Source organism: Octopus sinensis, linkage group LG14 (assembly GCF_006345805.1).
Source record: "Octopus sinensis linkage group LG14, ASM634580v1, whole genome shotgun sequence".
Classification (NCBI taxonomy): Eukaryota; Metazoa; Mollusca; class Cephalopoda; order Octopoda; family Octopodidae; genus Octopus; species Octopus sinensis.
In genome coordinates, this window is record NC_043010.1 from 59,335,017 (window position 1) to 59,354,741 (window position 19,725).

The 19,725-nt window shown below is 35.7% G+C and overlaps 1 protein-coding gene across 1 annotated transcript in view; it reads left to right on the forward strand.

Annotated features, from left to right (window-relative positions):
• The window catches only part of LOC115218954, an 89,112-nt gene that overhangs the window by 67,055 nt on the left and 2,332 nt on the right, over nt 1–19,725 (forward strand). The window contains exons 20-24 of the mRNA XM_036509391.1: nt 151–295; nt 1,668–1,743; nt 10,700–11,126; nt 11,591–11,634; nt 17,290–19,684. Of these exons, the coding sequence (XP_036365284.1) occupies nt 151–295; nt 1,668–1,743; nt 10,700–11,126; nt 11,591–11,634; nt 17,290–19,684 (3,087 nt within the window). The remainder of the gene's footprint in view (nt 1–150; nt 296–1,667; nt 1,744–10,699; nt 11,127–11,590; nt 11,635–17,289; nt 19,685–19,725) is intronic.

Below are 19,725 nucleotides of genomic sequence, written 5' to 3' on the forward strand. Positions count from 1 at the left end.
AAATTCCTTTTTGCCCTCGTGCAATTCATATTCATTATTTTAATGCCATGTAAGGAATTAGCAGATGTTCTCTGTTTTACCAAAAATTTAATTTTTCTTTAATTTTGATTGTGTTAAAACTAATTTTTCTTTTTTTTTTTTTGTGAACAGAAATACAGCGAACCAGTTGTGGCAACATCGAATGATGATGCTGTGGAAGATACATCTGTTGTTTCGAACTATCCAACTAACACCTTGTCGAGTCAGACTAGCAGTCGTACTAAACATTATGAAGAGATACCAGTAACCTCCTCAGGTAGGAAAGAAATCCCCAGATTTGAAATTGAATTTAAACAATTAAGCAAAATAAACATGTATTAATGTATAGCTGTTCATAATTCATCATAAAAATGATGTCTTCTAAATGAAAACACAAAGCATCTTATTCAACTTCTGTTGGATTACCTTTTTGAGCTCCATGTGTTTAACACACGTGGACATGTCTGCAAAGTCAGAAAACAGCACAGCTCCCATGACATTCAGAAACATTTTTTCACACTCAGAATTGCTGAAGCATGGAACAAACTACCTGCTTTAGCTGTTAGTTGTCGAGACATTCTATCCTTTAAAACCTCCATGCTTCCTGAAATTCACCAGCACTACACCTGATATCCCCCCTCCATACACATATATATCATGACTCATACACTGTTCACTTACTTTGACATTTATACATAATTCTATGTACTGTATATACACCTTTGATAAGTTGTAGTACACCTGAGCACTATACACAATAATTTCCTTTTTAATCATTATTATTATTATCATTATTGAGTGAGAGAGCAGTGCATGCCATCAAAGTGACACTGGGGTACAAATATAAGAAGCCCAATATACTCATCATGACTACCCATCTGATAAGGGTACACTAGGCACAACCATATGTGCACGACATGATGATCTCATATCAAGATAAACAGCGCATGACCTTGCAGGTGGGGCCCAATTAGAATTTTCTTCTGGTCAAGTAGCCCATCCTGCTCGAAAGGTCCCTGAATAAGGTTTGTTTAAGGATGTTGAACAAACCACTCATTTTCCAAAGGTGAATTATCCAAACCTCCAAGAATTCCTCTCAACACATGGCTATGATGCTCCCCCACTACTTCTGCTTGTGGTCAGAGATGCACATATCAGCCACTAAGGGACATGCTCAACTGGTTACGGTCAAACAACTGACAAGCAAATCTGTGGCATTGAGCAGAATATTTGCTGTAGCCCATCTTTTATACCAAGACAAAACAATGTACATGATGACACCTCCAATCAGTTAAGATCAGAAGCCAGGAGAGCCACTTATTATTATTATTATTATTATTATTATTATTATTATTATGAACCTTCCCTTCTAACCTAATCACATGACATTTTGCTTGAAATATAATGTTTAATTATTATTATAAACTATATAGGCATGGCTTTTTAGTTAAGAAATTTGCTTTGTTAACACATGTTTCTAGGTTCAATCCAACTACTTGACACCTTGGGCAAGTGTCTTCTACCAAAGACTTGAGTTGACCAATATCTTGTCAGTGGAATATGGTGGACAGAAACATGTCAAAATATTCAAACTTCATTTTGCAATGAATTTTTATGTTTTTCATTTGTTTTCTTCTTTTTTTTTCCAGGAAATGATACATATAAAAACAGTATAACGTCAACACTAAACAGAAATCAGGATCAAGAGACCTACCCTAAACACGTGTGACATGCGATAGTTAATACAACTTGTTTTTCTTTTAGTTTTAATGCATACAATATCACATTATAGAAAGACATTCTACTTATAATAATAGATTTTACTCAAATTGTGATTATACAGCTACACATGATATTTCATACTGATTACATTCTCTATAGCTTCTCTCCTTCCTTTGTCACTGAAAAATAATTGGTTGAAAGTTCTTAAGCAAAATTTGTTCAAAATGATGATACTCGTAAATTATATATTATTTGATGTGAACACTTACTGAAGTAATTTTGTGTAAGACTGTTACTATTCTCTCTGACAGAATGGGATAGAGAAAATGTATTATCATACTTGTCAAAGTGACCCAAGTTTTAGAATTGAAAGTAAGCAATTTCCCCTTTAGAAAGCAGAAACATAATCTACAACTTTTATAGCTCACTAAATGAAATAGAGAAAAATGACTTATGAATCTAAACTAATTTAAAAAACAATTAAAATTTCATATGTCAAGTTCAGGCAAATATTGAAATAATATATATTTAATCTTATTAAAGCATTTGGAAAAGTGCCATGCAGTATTTCTTCCAACTCTCTACATAGTGAGTTCAAATCCTGCCAAGGTCATCATTGCTTTTCTTCCCTTCTGGGTTGATAACATACCAATGAAACCCTGGAATTGATGTAATTGATTCATCCATTCTCTTCAAATTTGCTGGCTTTGTACCTAAATTACAAACTCACGAGATAACTCCCCATTATTATTTTGTAATTTAAAGCTTGTTTGAATATCAGTTGTTCTCATTTATTACTTAGAACTATTGTTTTCCCTTTTACTGGTAAAACTATTAAACTTTTCTACTAATTCACAATTGATGATTTTCAACCAACATTCCATGTGTCCATCATTTGTGATATAATCCCATATGATCACACACACACATACACAAGAGAGTGAAGTTAATATACAATTCCTGGTGGATAATTGAAACAGCCTGCAATCCATACAAGTGTGTATTGGGACATACCTAATTGCCTTGTATAACAACATTGATCCACCACTTCATCAACCTTACAGCCATTGTCACACTACTACAGCAACAATTACAATGGATTTTCTTACTGCAGCGGATGTGAAGTCTTTGGATTTTACAACAATGGATTTTACAATTATTGTCAATGTAAGTCTTGTTAAAATATCTTATGAAAATGTTTTTATTGCATTGTTTGGTTTATGTAAAGTGTATAGTTACATACATTTTGTAATGTTGTGCTCATACACATTTGCACAAATGTACAAAACCAAGGGCCTTGTCAAATGTACAGGGTGTGCTGTAAAGAACTCCCAATTGAGTTTTAGTTATAATTTTTAGTAAAAGGCATAAAAACAGATGGGTTCTTTAGGATTTGATTAAAAATGGTCAGGTAACATATTAAGATATGTTTAATTCAGTATGTCTACCTTTAACCTTTGCAATTGCTTGAAAACGACCAAGAACAGAGTTACAGGAACGCCAGGTGACTTCTTCACTTAAATGATACCATGACATGACTAAGGCTTTCTTCAGAGTGGTGCTATTTTTGTAGAAATCTCTTGAAATGTTACTTTCTAGAATGGACCAAATAGCAAAGTCCATTGGGTGAATGTCTAGGCTGGCATTCTTGTCGCAAAACCTGCTGAAATGGTTCCTGCACCACTTTTGTGTCACATTGGATGTATAAGAAAGAGCGCCGTTTGCATGAAGATGTAATCATCTCTAAATGTTTCGGTCACTCATGGCAACACATTATCCTCCATTTTCATGTAAAGTGCTAAATTGACCTTTGTCCCCTCTTTAATGAACACCAGAGGAGATTTTCCACCTTCGGATGATACTACCACCCAAACCACCACTCTGGCAGGTTTCATTTGGTGAAACACCTTACTAGCACTTTCAGGAACAACATCTGACCTCGTGGCCAAAATCTTGTCATTTTGGGTGTTCGCTACTGCCTCAATGGTGAATATCTTTTATCCGACCGGATGAAGATATTGTCAATGGTGCTCTGAATCTCTGCCATTTTCTTACACCTGTCCAGTTACTTTGCTCTAGAGGTGGCTGAAATTAGGTATCGACATAGCAATTCTAATGACTTACAATTTAAGTCTTTGTGCACAACCCATTGCATGGTTGTCTGGGAGATATCGAGACTTTTAGCTATTGGCCTCATGCTCTGTTGGGAATTTCATAACACTCTCTTTTAGACAAGATCCACCAATTGATTCATCGTTATGGATCCAGGAATGGGTTTACTGTACGTTGAACCTGTCTCATTGTAGTGTTTCATGACATTATAGATTGTTTTGGGATCAACCTCAACCCTTGAAGCCATGACTTTAGTGCCCTGCCCTGTTTTTTTTCAGAGCTACAATCTCACTTCACTTGTTAACTGTCATTTTGAAACATTTTACTAAACAAACTGTGCAGTGTACACGAACAACTGAATGTTGAGGAGTGCATTTTAATCATTTTTGTGCAATATCAAACTAAACTTCCGGGAATTCTTCACAGTGCTCCCTGTATATACTTTTCCTTATTAAATGTCATTATTATAATTTTACATCACTTTTTTCCATGCTCAGTATTTTGTCATATCTTTCATTAGGTCCAACTTGAAATCAGCTTTCACCTCTTCTTTCCATGTTTCCCTCCATCTTCCTCTTCCACAGATTCCTTTCATTTGAATCATGTGGCACTTTTTTCTTTTTATCAAACTGTAATCCATGATATTCATCACATGTCCATACCAGCTTGTTCTCTTCTTTGCATACTATTACATCATATGAAATTTCTACCAACTTCTTTTCTGCATATTAAGCATAGCCACTTCCCAAATGCTAGAAGAGTCCTGTCTTCTTTCTGGCAAACCAAAACTTTTATCTTTGATTGGTTTACTTTGATGCATCTCATTTCAAGGCTTTGTTTCCATGTTTGGAATTTCTTCTCTGAATCTTCAACAGATTCAGCTAAGAAAACACGATAATTAGGTTACAAGTTCCACTGACAACTCTTATGATTTGGTGAATTAAATAAACACAAGAGAGATGAGGATCAAGCCATGATGGACATTTAACTGCATGTTAAATTACTCACTGAGCTCATTATCATCTTGTTGGTTTCTCTGTACGTAGCCTGCATTGCTCTCACAAACCTGTGATTCCCACCACCCTCTTTTTTGCTTTTGCTTTTTGTAGCAAGCACCAAACAACAGTGAGGAACTCTTCAAAGTTTTTCTCCAGATTCATGAATGCTAATCATAGGGGTGTTCTAAGAATTGTGTGTAGCTCTCTCACTAAAAAGAGAGCATCAGTAATGCTGTGTCAATTTCAAACTGCATTTCATCAAGCTAATTTTCTTCCCAATTAGTTGTGTTTTAGCTCTTTCATAATTACTTTCTAATTACTTTGATAACATAGTTCATATGTTTGATGTTTGCATAGTTGTTTCATTCTAGTCCACCACTTGTAACAGATGTTACCATCATCGTTTAATGTCCGTTTTTCCATGCTGGCTGGGATTGGACGGTTTGACTGGGGACTGGTGAACCAGATGGCTGCACCAGGCTCCAGTCTGATCTGGCAATGTTTCTACAGCTGGATGCCATTCCTAATTCCAACCACTCCAAGAGTGTAGTGGGTGCTTTCTACATTCCACCGGCACGGGTACCAGTTACACAACGCCAGTGTTGGCCATGACTGGATCTCACTTGGTTTGACAGATCTTCTCAAGCACAGCATATCACCTGATGTTCAAAGGGTGCTTTTTACCTGCCACCAGCACAGGTGCCAGTTATGCGACACTGGCATCGGCCATGACTATGATTTCATTTGGCTTTCCAGGTCTTCCTTCACAAGCACAGCATATCACCAATGGTCTCAGTCACTTGTCATTGTCTCCTTGAGGCCCAATGTTCAAAGAACATGCTTCACCACCTCATTCCATGTCTTCCTGGGTCTACCTCTTTCACAGGTTCCTTCAACCATTAGAGTGCGGCACTTCTTCACACAGCTGTCCTTGTCCATATGCATCACATGACCATACCAGCACAGTCGCACCTCTTGCACACCACATCTGATGCTCAACTTTTCTCTCAAGATGCTTACACACTGTTATGCAAGCAAACTGACATTGCACATCCAACAGAGCACACTAGCTTCATTTCTTTCAAGCCTATGTATGTCCTCAGTGGTCATAGTCTATGTTTCACTGCTGTGTAGCTTGATTGTTTGCACACTGGTACCATACAGTGTACCTTTCACTCTGAGTGAGAGGCCCTTTGTTTCCAACAGAGGTAGGAGCACTCTGAACTTTGCCCAACCTATTCTTATTCTAGCAGCTATGCTCTTGGAGTATCCACCCCTGCTACTGACCTGGTCACCTAGGTAATGGAAGCTATCAGCTACTTGTAGTTTTTTCCCTGGCATTTGACAGAGTCTATTTTCCATACATTTTTAATGTTAATTGTACCTGTTCACCTTCTTCCTTGTTATCGTTCCTCTGATATTGCTGTGCCTCTTATGTGTCCATAGGGGTACAGCTTATGGAGTTGCTGCCTATACCTTTTCTATATATCAAACAGGACCATCTACCTGAAGGGATTTCTGATTCGTCTGCTTCCCTATTTACTAAGACTTTGGGTTTTACTAGATTACCTCTAAGGCCTTTTGATTATAGACCTTGCTTCCACACCTGAAATTTCTTCTCTAATTCTGGTAGTGTTTCAGCTATAAGAACATAGTCGTCAGCAAAGAGGAGCTCCCAGGGGCAGCCCATCTTAAATTCCTTTTGTTATTGCCTGGAGGACTAAGATGAACAAGAGGGGGCTGAAGATTGATCTTTGGTGAACCCCTACTTGTACCCTGAATTCATTGCTATACTCATTGCTAACCTTCGCCTTACTGATAGCATCCCTGTACATGGCTTGTACAGATCTCACCAACCACTCATCTATCCCTAGCTTCCACATTGACCACCAGAGGGACTCTGTCAAAGGCTTTCTCCATGGCAACAAAAGCCAGATACAGAGGATTATTTCTGGCTAAATATTTCTCCTGTAGTTGCCTCCCCAGGAATATATATGTGCTCTTGCCTGGCACAAATCCGAACTACATCTCATTTACACTAACCCTCTTCCTAATTAATTGAACTATAACCTTTTCTGTGACTTTCATCACCTGGTCCAGCAATGTGATGCTTCTGTAATTATCTGTGTCTAAGGCATCACCTTTGCTTTTGTAGTAGTTGACTATAATGCTGCTACAACAATTATTACATATGACTCCCTCGTGGATAACCTGATTAACTATACAGGTGACTAGGTTGTATCCTACTCTGATAGATATTTTAATCACCTCAGCAGTGATTCCTGATGGGCCAGGGGCTTTCCCTGTTTTCATATCCTTAATTGCTTTATCTACCAAGCTACTGTTGATTTGGATAGCTGGTCCCCCAGTTGGGTCATCATTTGGCATATGCTCCTTTTCCCATTCATTCTCCATTCTCCACATTTAGCAGCCTTTCATAATAACATTTCCAAGCCTCTTTCTTTGCAAATGCACCATCATCTATGCAAATACATTTCCCTCATACCACAGTACGATTTTCTCTCACACGCTTCAAGTCTCTGGCCCTCACATCACAGAAGATGGGCTAATTTCTTTTCTACTTTTCCTTTGGCTAGATATACCGGTCTCCTAGCTTCCATTCTGGCTATCTTCTGCAATTCTCTGCTACCCCCAATCTACTACTCCTTCCAGGCCTGTCTCTTTGCTCTGGTAGCCTTGTCAGCAACATTATTCCACCACCACATCACCCTAGGTCTGGTTGAGACTTTGCACCAGCTACAGATTTGGTCTTTGGCACTCAGCAAGCTGTCTCACAGGAATTCCCAGTTACCCCCTATGATACAAGTCAGTAGTTCCTCCTCCTTCTCATCAAATTTCTAAATTAGAGTGTCCCTAAATCTCTGACCATATAAGGGATCCTTAAGCTTCCAAATCCTTCTTTTCTAGATTGGTCTGCTTCTTGGCATCCTTCTGGCTTGAAGATTAAAGTCACTAATGACTATTCTATGCTGGTGGGTACATTCTTCACCAGGGAAGGTCTTTGCATTCATGAGCAACCATGTATCTCGCTGTCTGATGAGAATGTAATCAATCTGGCCAGCATGGTCACTCAGTTAATAGGTTATCAAGTGGCTGGCAGGCTTCCTCTAGTTGGTGTTGCAGATCAATAGGTTATTTGCATCACAAAGCTCCAGTAGCCTTGTTCCCTCTCTTTATTTTGGGAACCAATTCCCTGGCCCCCATGTACACCATGGAAGATACCTGGCTGCTGCCCACTATGCCCATTGAAATTCCCAGCCATGGAGATGAGATCATTGTCATTCATCTTTGAGGTAGCGTACAGAAGAATACCATAAAAGTAGTCCTTTTGTTCATTTGGTGGTGGGGTGGGGCTAGGCAAACACCAGTGTTACATAGTGAGTCATGGGCAGAGAGTGCAGAGGACATACAAAGCCGAGAGAAGAATGAAGTGTATACGCTCCATTAGTCATGCAATGTCAGTGTGTGTGTGAGTGTGTGACAAAGTGCTGATGTATTGTGAGAAAAATCGGGCACAAGTGGATTTAGATGTAGTGTGCAGAAGAGAAAACTAGTGATTTAGTCATGGGATGCATATAAATGAGGTCTGCTGGTTAAAAAAGTGCTTGTCACTTATAATGGATGGAAGTTCACTTATTATGGATGGAGGTTCAGGAAGACATGAGGCAAAGCAATAAAGGCTGATCTTAAGATGCTAAGCCTTAAAGAGGAGAGGACTAAGAACTGAGATGATTGACCACTTACTGTGCTTGAGAGGACCCATTCAACACAGCAAAAACAATGTCCTAAAACTGCCTTATGTTTCTACAAATGGGGACCAGCCCCTCCTTTGTCTCTTCCACATCAAATATTCCCAACATCTCATCCCCTAATATCTATCACTCTTCTATCTATAGTACCACTCAGCAACTGTAATCACCTGAGGGTAAAATCAACATATATTACATTCCCTCTCCTCTTTCTTTGTGTTTTCAGTGACCTTCCCCTCCTTCTTAACCCCTGAAACCATTTTCATTTCTCGTTATTATCCCTACCCCCACTATTCCCACCAGTCACCTTCTTTCTGTACCTTTAGTCATTGCCATATTCCATCTTCAACATCTCTTACATATGCTATCATTCATAATGCATTCTCATATCCAGCATTGCCAGCTCACCACAGACCTCTTATATATATCTCTATCTCCTTCCCAACTGCTCCTACACTTTGTTCATTATTCCATTATTTTCTGATCTATTCCCCTTCCAATACCTGTATCTCCCACCCTTATCCCTCTCCATACTGGTGTTTCCCATCAACCCACTCACACCCTTGTCACTCATTCACTATATTCACCTGCATCTCTAACCATTTGTTACTCTTGCCCACTGTTATGAAACTTTCACCTGGGCCAGTTCCTCTTTCACACTTTAATCTCTCTACACATGGCATCAAAGCCACTGCCCCCTTCCCCCACTCTTGAATATTCTCCTCTCTCCATTTAGGCTTCTCCCTGTTTCCTATTCTTGTCTTGTTTTGCAAGTTATTGGGTGACCTCACTCGTGCCAGTTGCATCAAATAAGCACCCTATACTTATTTGTAAAGTGGTTGGTATTAAGAAGGGCATCTAGCTGTAGAAACCTTATTACGACTGACACCACAGCTCATTGTGGCTCTGCATCTCATCCAATCCTGTCAAACTGTCCAACCCATCCCAACAGAAAAATGAACTTTCAATTACGATATTTTCTGTTGGTAAATTTCTTAAGCAACAGTAGTGGGCTGTAGGAGATAAAGGGGGGTGTTGCATAAGAGTGTAAGGGGAGATGGCTAGAGATGGATGCAAAGATGACTGTAGCAAGTTGTAGTGAAAAATGTAGGAGCGACTCAGAATGTTACGGTAGGTTAAAACAAAATTCTTTAATGAATATCATTATGGTTCTTGTTGAAGAAATAACTTTGAGGGATTGATATGGTGAAGGAATAAATCTTCCATTCCAGTATATAGAGATGTAGGACTGAGGAAGTCTTTAAATGAATATCATTTAGCAAAGAGGTTTGATCAGATATAATCAATAAAAATCATTGTGGAGTGGAAATTAGAGAGAGACCTTGAAAACAGATATGGTAAAATTTCTGCTGAAGTTAGAACAGCCGTACCAAAACAAATTGAAGACATGAATGATGACAATTAGCCTCCCTTATTCAAAATATTTATTGTGCATCACTGGAGGGAACATACGACAAGATGAAACCAGTTATTACAGTGATAGCATCTGGCTCAAATGCAGGAGAAAACAGCAAAATAACATTATATTGCAAATCCTAAAACATCATATATAAAATTAAAGCACTTTAAATTAAATGAAAAATTGGAGTACTAATAAGCAGATATCAATGTGTGGCTGAAAATAAATTGTGAATTATATGTGAAGCCAGAGTTGAAAGCAATATTCTCTTTGTAGACACTGTTCTGGTTCATATAATGAATGAAAAAAACGGTTCTCTAACTATTGATATAGACTTTATTCCTACTCCAAATAACGATATAACTACTATTTCTGAAGATATCAAAGTTGGTAGTTTCAGTGACCATCACATAAGCAATGAAACTACCAACTTTGATATCTTCAGAAATAGTAGTTATGTCATTTGGAGTAGAAATAAAGTCTATATCAATAGTTAGAGGACCGTTTGTGTCCAACGGGTGAACTGTCATATCAAAGATGACACATTCAAAGTACAGTCAATGGGATCAAAGGAATATAAAATAGTTCTAAAAAAGCAGTGGTAATGGTAAACAGTTGTTTAGTATGAACTCACACAGTGGTGCTTTATCCTTCTCCAGACAAGTTTATCTAAATGATACTGGAAGTTATGAGCTGGTGTTTGTTGTGAAGGACATTGGTAGTCCAGTTCAGTCGTCAACAACTAGTGTCACTTTGGTATTGGCTGTTAGTAACGAGACATTACCAATGTCGAAGAGTGGACCTTTACAATCTTCAGGTCGGGTCCATATGACATGGGTTATTATCATTGTATCATCAGCAGTAATAATATCAGTGGCTATTGTTGTTTCTATAACGCTGTGTATTATGAAATGTATTAAACACAGAGATAACACAGCTGCTGCCACAAAGAATACAGCCTACCAAGGTAGAGCAGAGATGAAACAATTGTTGTACCAGACTAACACTTCTGTTGCTATGTCGAGGAATGCAGAAGAGATGGTGAAGCGGAATATCTATTCAAACATAACCTTTCCTAAATCTTTAGTAAGATTTTATTTAATTTTTATTGTTTTATTTATTTTAATTTATTAAACACTATTTATAGACATGTATAACAATTCATTGACATTGTATAATTGAAGTTTACATTTAATTTAGCTGTGATCCTTAATTAGCAAATCTAGTTCAATAATGACAATTTATTATCTTGATTGAAATTATGTTCTAAGTTCTATCATATTTCTTTTCGATTAGAAATATTCAACCAGTCGGTCACATCTAACAATGATAGTTTGGACGACTGCTCAACTCTGTGAAATTTCTGACCCAACACAGTATCAATTCAAGAACATAGTGAAATAGGAAAAGATACAAAACATGAAGAAATACCTGGAGTATCAGGTAAAATTTAATTTCCTTAACAAAGATTTAAGGAATAAAGCTTTATGCTATTAATTTTGCTTATCCATTTGTATTTATCTTATTGATTATTCTTTGAAACTTTTCAGAAATATTTGTATTTCTTAATTTTAAATATGGATATGGAGCAGCAGTAAGGAGAACGAAATTCAATCATCTGATTCTTCGTTTTCTTAAATAATTTACATTTTAACCAATGTTCTTTGTTTTAGACAGATTTTATAGCACAATCATTGGGATAAGATAGCTAACTGTTTTGAAAATGTTTTTCTCTAAATTTCTCTGTATTAAATCACTTTATACTCTCTGTTTTAGGAGATAACACATACCAAAACCAATGCAGAAACTACATTACAAAATCACTATCTCCCCCCCCCAAAAAAAAAAATTATTTGAAACATATAAACACAGACAACAATAAGCAATATTTTCCCTCACTCCTGAATTTTTCTTTCAATCTTTCAACATCAGATATAACCTTAGCAAAAGGAAATAATAACTAAATATCTATTGTTATTATTATTGCTGTCCTATATCAGCAGTGTATTTAAAATGTGACTTTTACATCGAAAAATCAACTACAGACTTCGAGTGTTTAATCCTTCAGTTCCTATCCAAGCTGTTTAGAAAGAGTTTTAGCTAAGAATATGAATCCATCCTTATTTGCTCAACAATATACTTATTTTTTCTATTATCTTAATAAGTTTCCAAATTATCAATAAAAACTGAAATATGTTAAGCATATCTTCTCTTTAAAAATAATAATATATTCAAAAGAGAACATTTTCCTACAAAATAATGTAATTATGAAAAAGTGAACTCGTTACTTCTTTTCAAATAAACACTTCTATGAAGTTCACGTAGACCCTTATTTAAGGTAGACTTATCCAAGATGAGTAAGATATCTAGTGAAAGGAACACATAGAAAGACAAATAGATTTTATTTTTGTAAAATTTAATGAGTGAATATTTACATATTCATTATTATCATTAATGGAATTGCCTGAAATAATGCAAGTTTTTTTTTGGTTATTTTGGAATGTTGGAATAGTAAAAGTTTTAACTATTTCACAACAAGCATTTATGAATTGAAATTCAATAATTTTTTTATATTTAATTTCTTTTTCTAGAAAATTTGTTCTGAACATTGTTCAATTTTGGTAAAACATTATTAAATTTAAGAATTTAATGTTTTACCAAATAATAAGGAAATAACATAAAATTAATGGTTGTGCATATTTTTATGATGATGTAGATCAGCCATCGAAAACATTAATCAACTCAAACTTTACATATCACTCCTTCATTGTTTACAATATGAAGCAGGTTAATTTGACTTCAATCAGAATTTCTCTCCCTTCTTTGCGTAGCTTTTTAAAAAAAAATAAATACAAAAATTGATTTACCAAAAAATTTCTAAGAATTTTGTCAATTTAAAAATATTCATCAAGATTATAAATCCTGCTTTCACTTTGTTTTCCCTAATTTGTAAATAAATTTCAGTTTAAATTAATCTAATTAATATAGTGATGCGGTGCTTTACATGATGTTCACTAAAGCTATCCTGCCAATTAGTCGTACACGGCAGATGTATCAGTTTTTTTTGTTTTTGTTTGAAATCTGAAATAAATATTCAGCAGATGAGCGAAACTAACAATCTATGCCGATGGGAAAACTCATTCAAGCGTATCCATCTAAAATATCTAAAATGCATGCTTACATTTGCTCACCTACACATATTGACAGAGAGGAGGCACTGGCATGAACGTAAGTGTTCACACTGACTCACAGCTCCACTCCATCAATATACAGCCATTGTCACACACATGCACACACACGCAAACACACACGCACAGCTGCAGCTTCAATGGACCTTTCTGCTCTAACAAAATTGATGACTCTTGTTACACTGAACAATAATGGAATTAAAGATTAAGGTAAGATTAAAAATTTTTTTGTTTGTTTGTTGTTTCTTTGTTATTTCTTTGTTGTTGTTTTAACCTATTCTATTGAAATAGATCTCTCTATATAATGAAAGCTGAAAGGGAAACCGTGATCAGTAGACATATTTTTCTTCTTCAGACTTTGTTAACTGGTTGGTAGTAGTGAGACCTTAAAATGTTGTTTGAGATTTAACATTGACAATTTCCACAACCACCCAAACTAATCCTTCTTAGAGATGAAAAACAAATAATGCTATTGAATTTCTACAGATATTTATTATATCTACTAAATTATGTCAGTTTGGTATAAAAATTAGTTCATTCACATGAAATATGGTATAGAATTAATGGGAGAATAATGTATAATTGGAATTGATAAATGCTGAAACTGTATGCTAAAGAAGGACAAATGGGGCTGGAGCTTTGAGTTTCTAAGGAGAGTTGACAGCAGTCACAAGAGAAATCTATCAGCATATTATAAGTGTTTGTTAAATCTAGTAAAGAATGACAGAATCTGAAGCAATCATCATCATTATATGATCAATTTAAAAAGAATTTCCTTGATTTGGCAAACAACATTTAATATAATTCTGAACATTTAATGTGTGCCTCACTGTTACTAAAACAAAACACAAAAACAGTTTAATAATCATGATATATAAATTAACCAGATTATTGGGTATTTATTTAGTGAAATTAAAAATGAATATAAAATTAGTACTACCTCATGATAATTTTTCTGTCCCAATTTAATTAGGTATATTAGTGTGGATATCTATTCAAATTACAGCTGGTTTTTCTAGTAATATTTTCAGTATAGAATTATGATACTTATTGTTTTCACTACAATCTACCGACTTAGATATTTCTTACTATCTCACCTTCAATCTTTCTTAAAACTCAGTCAATTTTGATGAATTTCTTTGATTATTATTTTCTTTTCCTGTCATTTTTATTTTAAATAAATGATACATTGTTACTTGATCTGTTAAACATAACAACCAAATCTTCCTCAAACCATATCCTCCCATCTTAAAAATAAGAACAAGAAAATGTCATCCTTAGTCTGCTAAAGAGCACCATTTTCTTTTTTTTCAAGTTTGGGATTTGACCCATCTACCATGACTGCAGAGAAAATATTTGTGGTCAAGAAAAGAAATTATTATTATTATTATTATTATTAGTGTTAGTATTTTTATTAAGGTGATGAGCTGGCAGAATTGTTAGTACACCATGGAAAATAATGCTTAGCAGCATTTCATCCATCTTTCATTCTTCCTGAGTTGATAAGTACCAGTAGAGCACTGGGGTTGATATGCCAAAATTTGAAACCATTATCATCATCATCATCATCATCCTCATTATTATTATTATTATTATTATTATTATTATTATTATGATAAAGTAACTTGAAACATTTCACATGTGCAGTCTGCACAATATCTGCAACATAAAATGGCAAGATAAGTTATCAAATGTCAAAATTTTAGAAATATATGATATCTCCAGTATCAAAAGCATGTTGCTGAGAATTCAATGCAGATGAGCAGAACCTGTTGTTTGAATGCAAGATACCAAAAATTCTTTTGTATGGCCATCAAGTAGAGGGATTTCATACTAAGGGAAGAGCCATCCTTAGGTTTCAAACAACCTCTAAAATTCCTACAGCTTAATATAACATCCTGGGAAAGTTATAGCCTAGATTGATCTGTGTGATTGTCATGGGTGCATAGAAACAATTTAAGAAACTGAACAATAAAAGAATTATATCCTTCCAGTGGTGGACTGGCCAGGTTGCCAGCTTGCCCAATGGTAAGTGGGCCTCTGCGCCATTAGAATCTATATATGGAGGCCCATGTTAGTATCTAAGGGGCCCATCCCCTCAAGTTTGAGAATTTTTTATTCACTCCTGGAAGAATGCATTATTTCAGCCTGGCTGTGTTTGTAGACAGTTGAAAAGAATACTTTTAACAAAAAAAAATAATAAATAAATGATAGCATTATGGTTGCAGGTGGGACCCCCTTAGTCTCTTGGTAACCAATATTTTTAGAACCAGTTCGCCACTGTATCCTTCAGTTAACAGACGTATTTGTCCAATCCCAGGCAAAATCAAAATCACTGTTGTCCCCATAGTGACTTCAAAGCTCAATCCCTACCTGGACTCAAATTACCTTCACACATCCATCACAAATAAATGCAGCTTCTTATATATTTTAATTCATTCATTTCTTTTTTTTTTTTATGTGTGTGTGTGTGTGTTTTCTAATCCTTTCCTTCAAACACTCATATGGTGAAATTGTTACAATCCTATTTACCCAGGTATCATACAATGGATCTCGTTAGTGAACTCAGTCCCTCAGTACATTACTGGGCCCATGGCCAAATATTTCAATGCATTTATTGTGACATACAATTATGTCAACTCTCTCTGAACCTCTCACTGATATTTTGTTTTACAGATGTTATACATTGGCAGAGGAAAGACAAGTGCTTAGTAAATATTCAGAGAACCCCAGTCTCAGAACTGAGATTACAAAGCTAAATAATACATTTAGTCTGGTGTTTATGCTTTATTGTGTTAGTTATCCTCACTACTCTGATCGTTCTGAATACTGCTATCTTACAATTAATTGGCTCATTGTGACCAACTTGAAGTCAGGAGTCTGTCATTGTAATGACTACGCTTCTTGATTTGTACTTCTTAACCAAGGAAAAGTTTGAAATACTGAATTAACCCTTTCGTTACCATATTTGTCCAACCCATGCTAGCATGGAAAGCGGACATTAAACGATGATGATGATGATGATTTCTGTTGAGATGCTCTGTGTTTCTTTCAATTAATTTTAAATATAACAAAGAATTTAGTAAAATAACTTGGTTATCATTAAGCTAGTGTTAGGAACATAAATTGTGACTGAGGTTTGGTGGAAGATTTTAATTCAAAATTTTTGAAAACAAGACACTTGTACTACAAAGCCAGAACCGGTTTCAGCCGTGTTGGTAATGAAAGGGTTAATCACAGAATGAGTATGTAAAGGGATGTAACTAAATACCACAAAGTGTGTGTGTGTGTCCTGCACACTTATAATGTTGCCTTAGACTACCTACTCTTAACCCTTCATAATAATGATTTCTTATATTTGCACAAGACCTCAGATTTGTGGAATAGGTACAGCTGATTGATTTTGTTATCCATGGAAAGATGAAAGACATAGTTGACTTTGAAAGGATTTAAAATCAAGGCATAAAAGGGATTATAATTAAATAGACTCTTTATCAACTCTAACAATCCTCTGCTCTCCTTTGATAATGATGCAAAAGCATGTTTTATATTTTATGTCTGAGAGGAAGATTCAGTCTCCAAAATATTTTTCTGTTTTCCCTTGATTTGACACTTTTTTTTATCAGTGTATCATTGTTGTTTTGCTTTAAGCTGCTCTACTGGTTAATAATAGAAGAAACTATGATTGAGGCATTTATTACATAAAGACGAGATCACAGTCAAGCCTTTTTAGACTGATAGCCAACACTATATATTTACTTAAGCATTACAACTTATTGCTTAATTCCTAATGAATGTAAACATTGTATATTTAGTGTGAAAATTAGGGGACACACACACACACACACAGAGTTTCCAATTTACAACATATTTCTCTATTAATGTTTTATCAGAAACTAAAGAATTGTGTAAATCTTAAGAAGGTGATTCCTCATTTATTCTGATGTAATACCATCATAAATAAGAAATCACCTCCTTTCTAACACTTTGAAGTTAATGTTTTGACAGATGTTCTTTCTATTGTTGCAGGTTAGATTCTAAGAACTCGGACGATCGTAAAGTGTTTCAAAACCAAAGAGAATTATGTGGTTCCCACTCTGGATCATCTTCTCACTGTTTCATACGTGTCTTAGTGTAGACCTCACTTATCATATAGAAGAAGAGAGAAGTCCAGGAACATACGTAGCAGACATTGCTGCCGATTCGAAACTGTTGGACAATGTCAAATCCACTGAACAGCAAATGGTGACATTCAGTCAACTCAAAAGAAAAGTGACACAATATTTCAATGTGACCAAAACAGGGAAACTTTACACTTCTCAGAAACTTGATGCCGAATCACTTTGTACATACAACAAAGAATGTTCTCGGATTATTAAAATTGTTGTTCGGAAAACAAAGTCATTTACAAAAATATTGAAAATCAAAATAGTAATAGAGGATATCAATGACCACGAACCAGAGTTTCCAGAAAAAAAAATCACACTACATTTTGGGGAAGGTGATGGGAGAGGAATGAAAAAGTCAATTCCAAATGCCATAGACAAAGATGTGAGTTATCAAAATTCTTTTATTGAATACAAAGTTAAAAAATCTGATGACTCATTTTCCCTGACAGTTTCCAAAAGAGCTGATGGTATTTCCTCGTTAAAGATTGTTTTAAAACAGAAATTAGACAGAGAGTTAAAAGAGAAATACAATTTAGAAGTAATTGCTAAAGATGGAGGTTCTCCATCTAAACAAAGTGTATTAAATGTTGAGATTGTTGTCGAAGATGAGAATGATAATCCACCTGTATTTTCAAAACCACTTTATAATATTTCCATTAGAACCACACACGACAAGACAAAACCTATTCTTACTTTGTCAGTGACAGACAAAGATGCGGGTTCCAATAGTAAAATTACTTTCCATTTCAGCCCCAAAACTTCCAGCCAAGCAAAGGGATATTTTGATTTAAATGAAAACAGTGGAGAAATATTTTCAACTAAGTATTCTAAATTAGATGAAAAAACAACATATGAACTGTTCATAGAGGCCAGAGATGGGGGTAGTCCTCCCCTCAGTTCCATAGCAACTGTTTTGGTAAATGTCATCAACCAACACAACAATCCTCCATCTATTGATATTGATTATGTTTCTGCAATCAATGACAACACAGCTACCATTTCTGAAGACATCAAAGTTGGTAGTTTCATTGCTTATGTGATGGTCACTGACAATGATGTGGGACAAAATGGAGAGGTCAGCTGTGATATCAAACATGATACATTCAAACTACAGTCAATGGGATCCAAGGAATATAAAATCATTCTAAACAAACCAGTGGACAGAGAAATACAAGGACACTATAACATTCCTGTCTCCTGTCAAGATAAAGGATTACCTCCTCTTAAAAGTGTTAAAAGCCTCTCTATCCAAGTGACTGACATCAACGATGTACAACCACAGTTTACCAAAGATACATTCCAATTCCTCACCTACGAAAACAAAGATAAAGACTTCCCTATTGGTTTTGTCAATGCCACTGACCCTGATCTTGGATCTGCTGGACAACTCACATATTCTCTGCTGCGTAAAGAAAAATCCAATCTCCCATTTCTCATCACCAGTTATGGCTTCATTTCAGCGACCATGTCATTGGACAGAGAGAAACAAGATGTGTATAAGTTTGAGGTTTTTGTCAAAGACAATGGAAGCCCATCTCTGAATGACACAGCGAATGTTGTTGTTGAGATTCTAGATCAAAATGACAATGCTCCGTATTTTACATATCCTAGTAGTGACCCTTACACGCTAAATGTGCAGTACCATCCGCAGAGTAAGAGTGACATCACAGTTTTGAGAGCCTCTGATGGGGACAGTGGAAACAATGCTTTCCTCAGATATGCAATCATACAAGGAAATGATAAACAGTTGTTTAGTATGAACTCACACAGTGGTGCTTTATCCTTCTCCAGACAAGTTTATCTAAATGATGCTGGAAGTTATGAGCTGGTGTTTGTTGTGAAGGACAGTGGTAGTCCAGTTCAGTCGTCAACAACTAGTGTCACTTTGGTATTGGCTGTTAGTAACGAGACATCACCAATGTCGAAGAGTGGACCTTTACAATCTTCAGGTCGGGTCCATATGACATGGGTTATTATCATTGTATCATCAGCAGTAATAATATCAGTGGCTATTGTTGTTTCTATAACGCTATGTATTATGAAATGTATTAAACACAGAGATAACACAGCTGCTGCCACAAAGAATACAGCCTACCAAGGTAGAGCAGAGATGAAACAATTGTTGTACCAGACTAACACTTCTGTTGCTATGTCGAGGAATGCAGAAGAGATGGTGAAGCGGAATATCTATTCTGAGAGATCCAAGAGTGAATGTTATGCAGAAGGTCAGCTACAGAACAAATATGAATCTTCAGTTCAGTCGAGAACTTTACCAAAACCTACCCAAGTAAGTCTTAAGATATTTTACATCTGTGTCTTAAGTTTGAA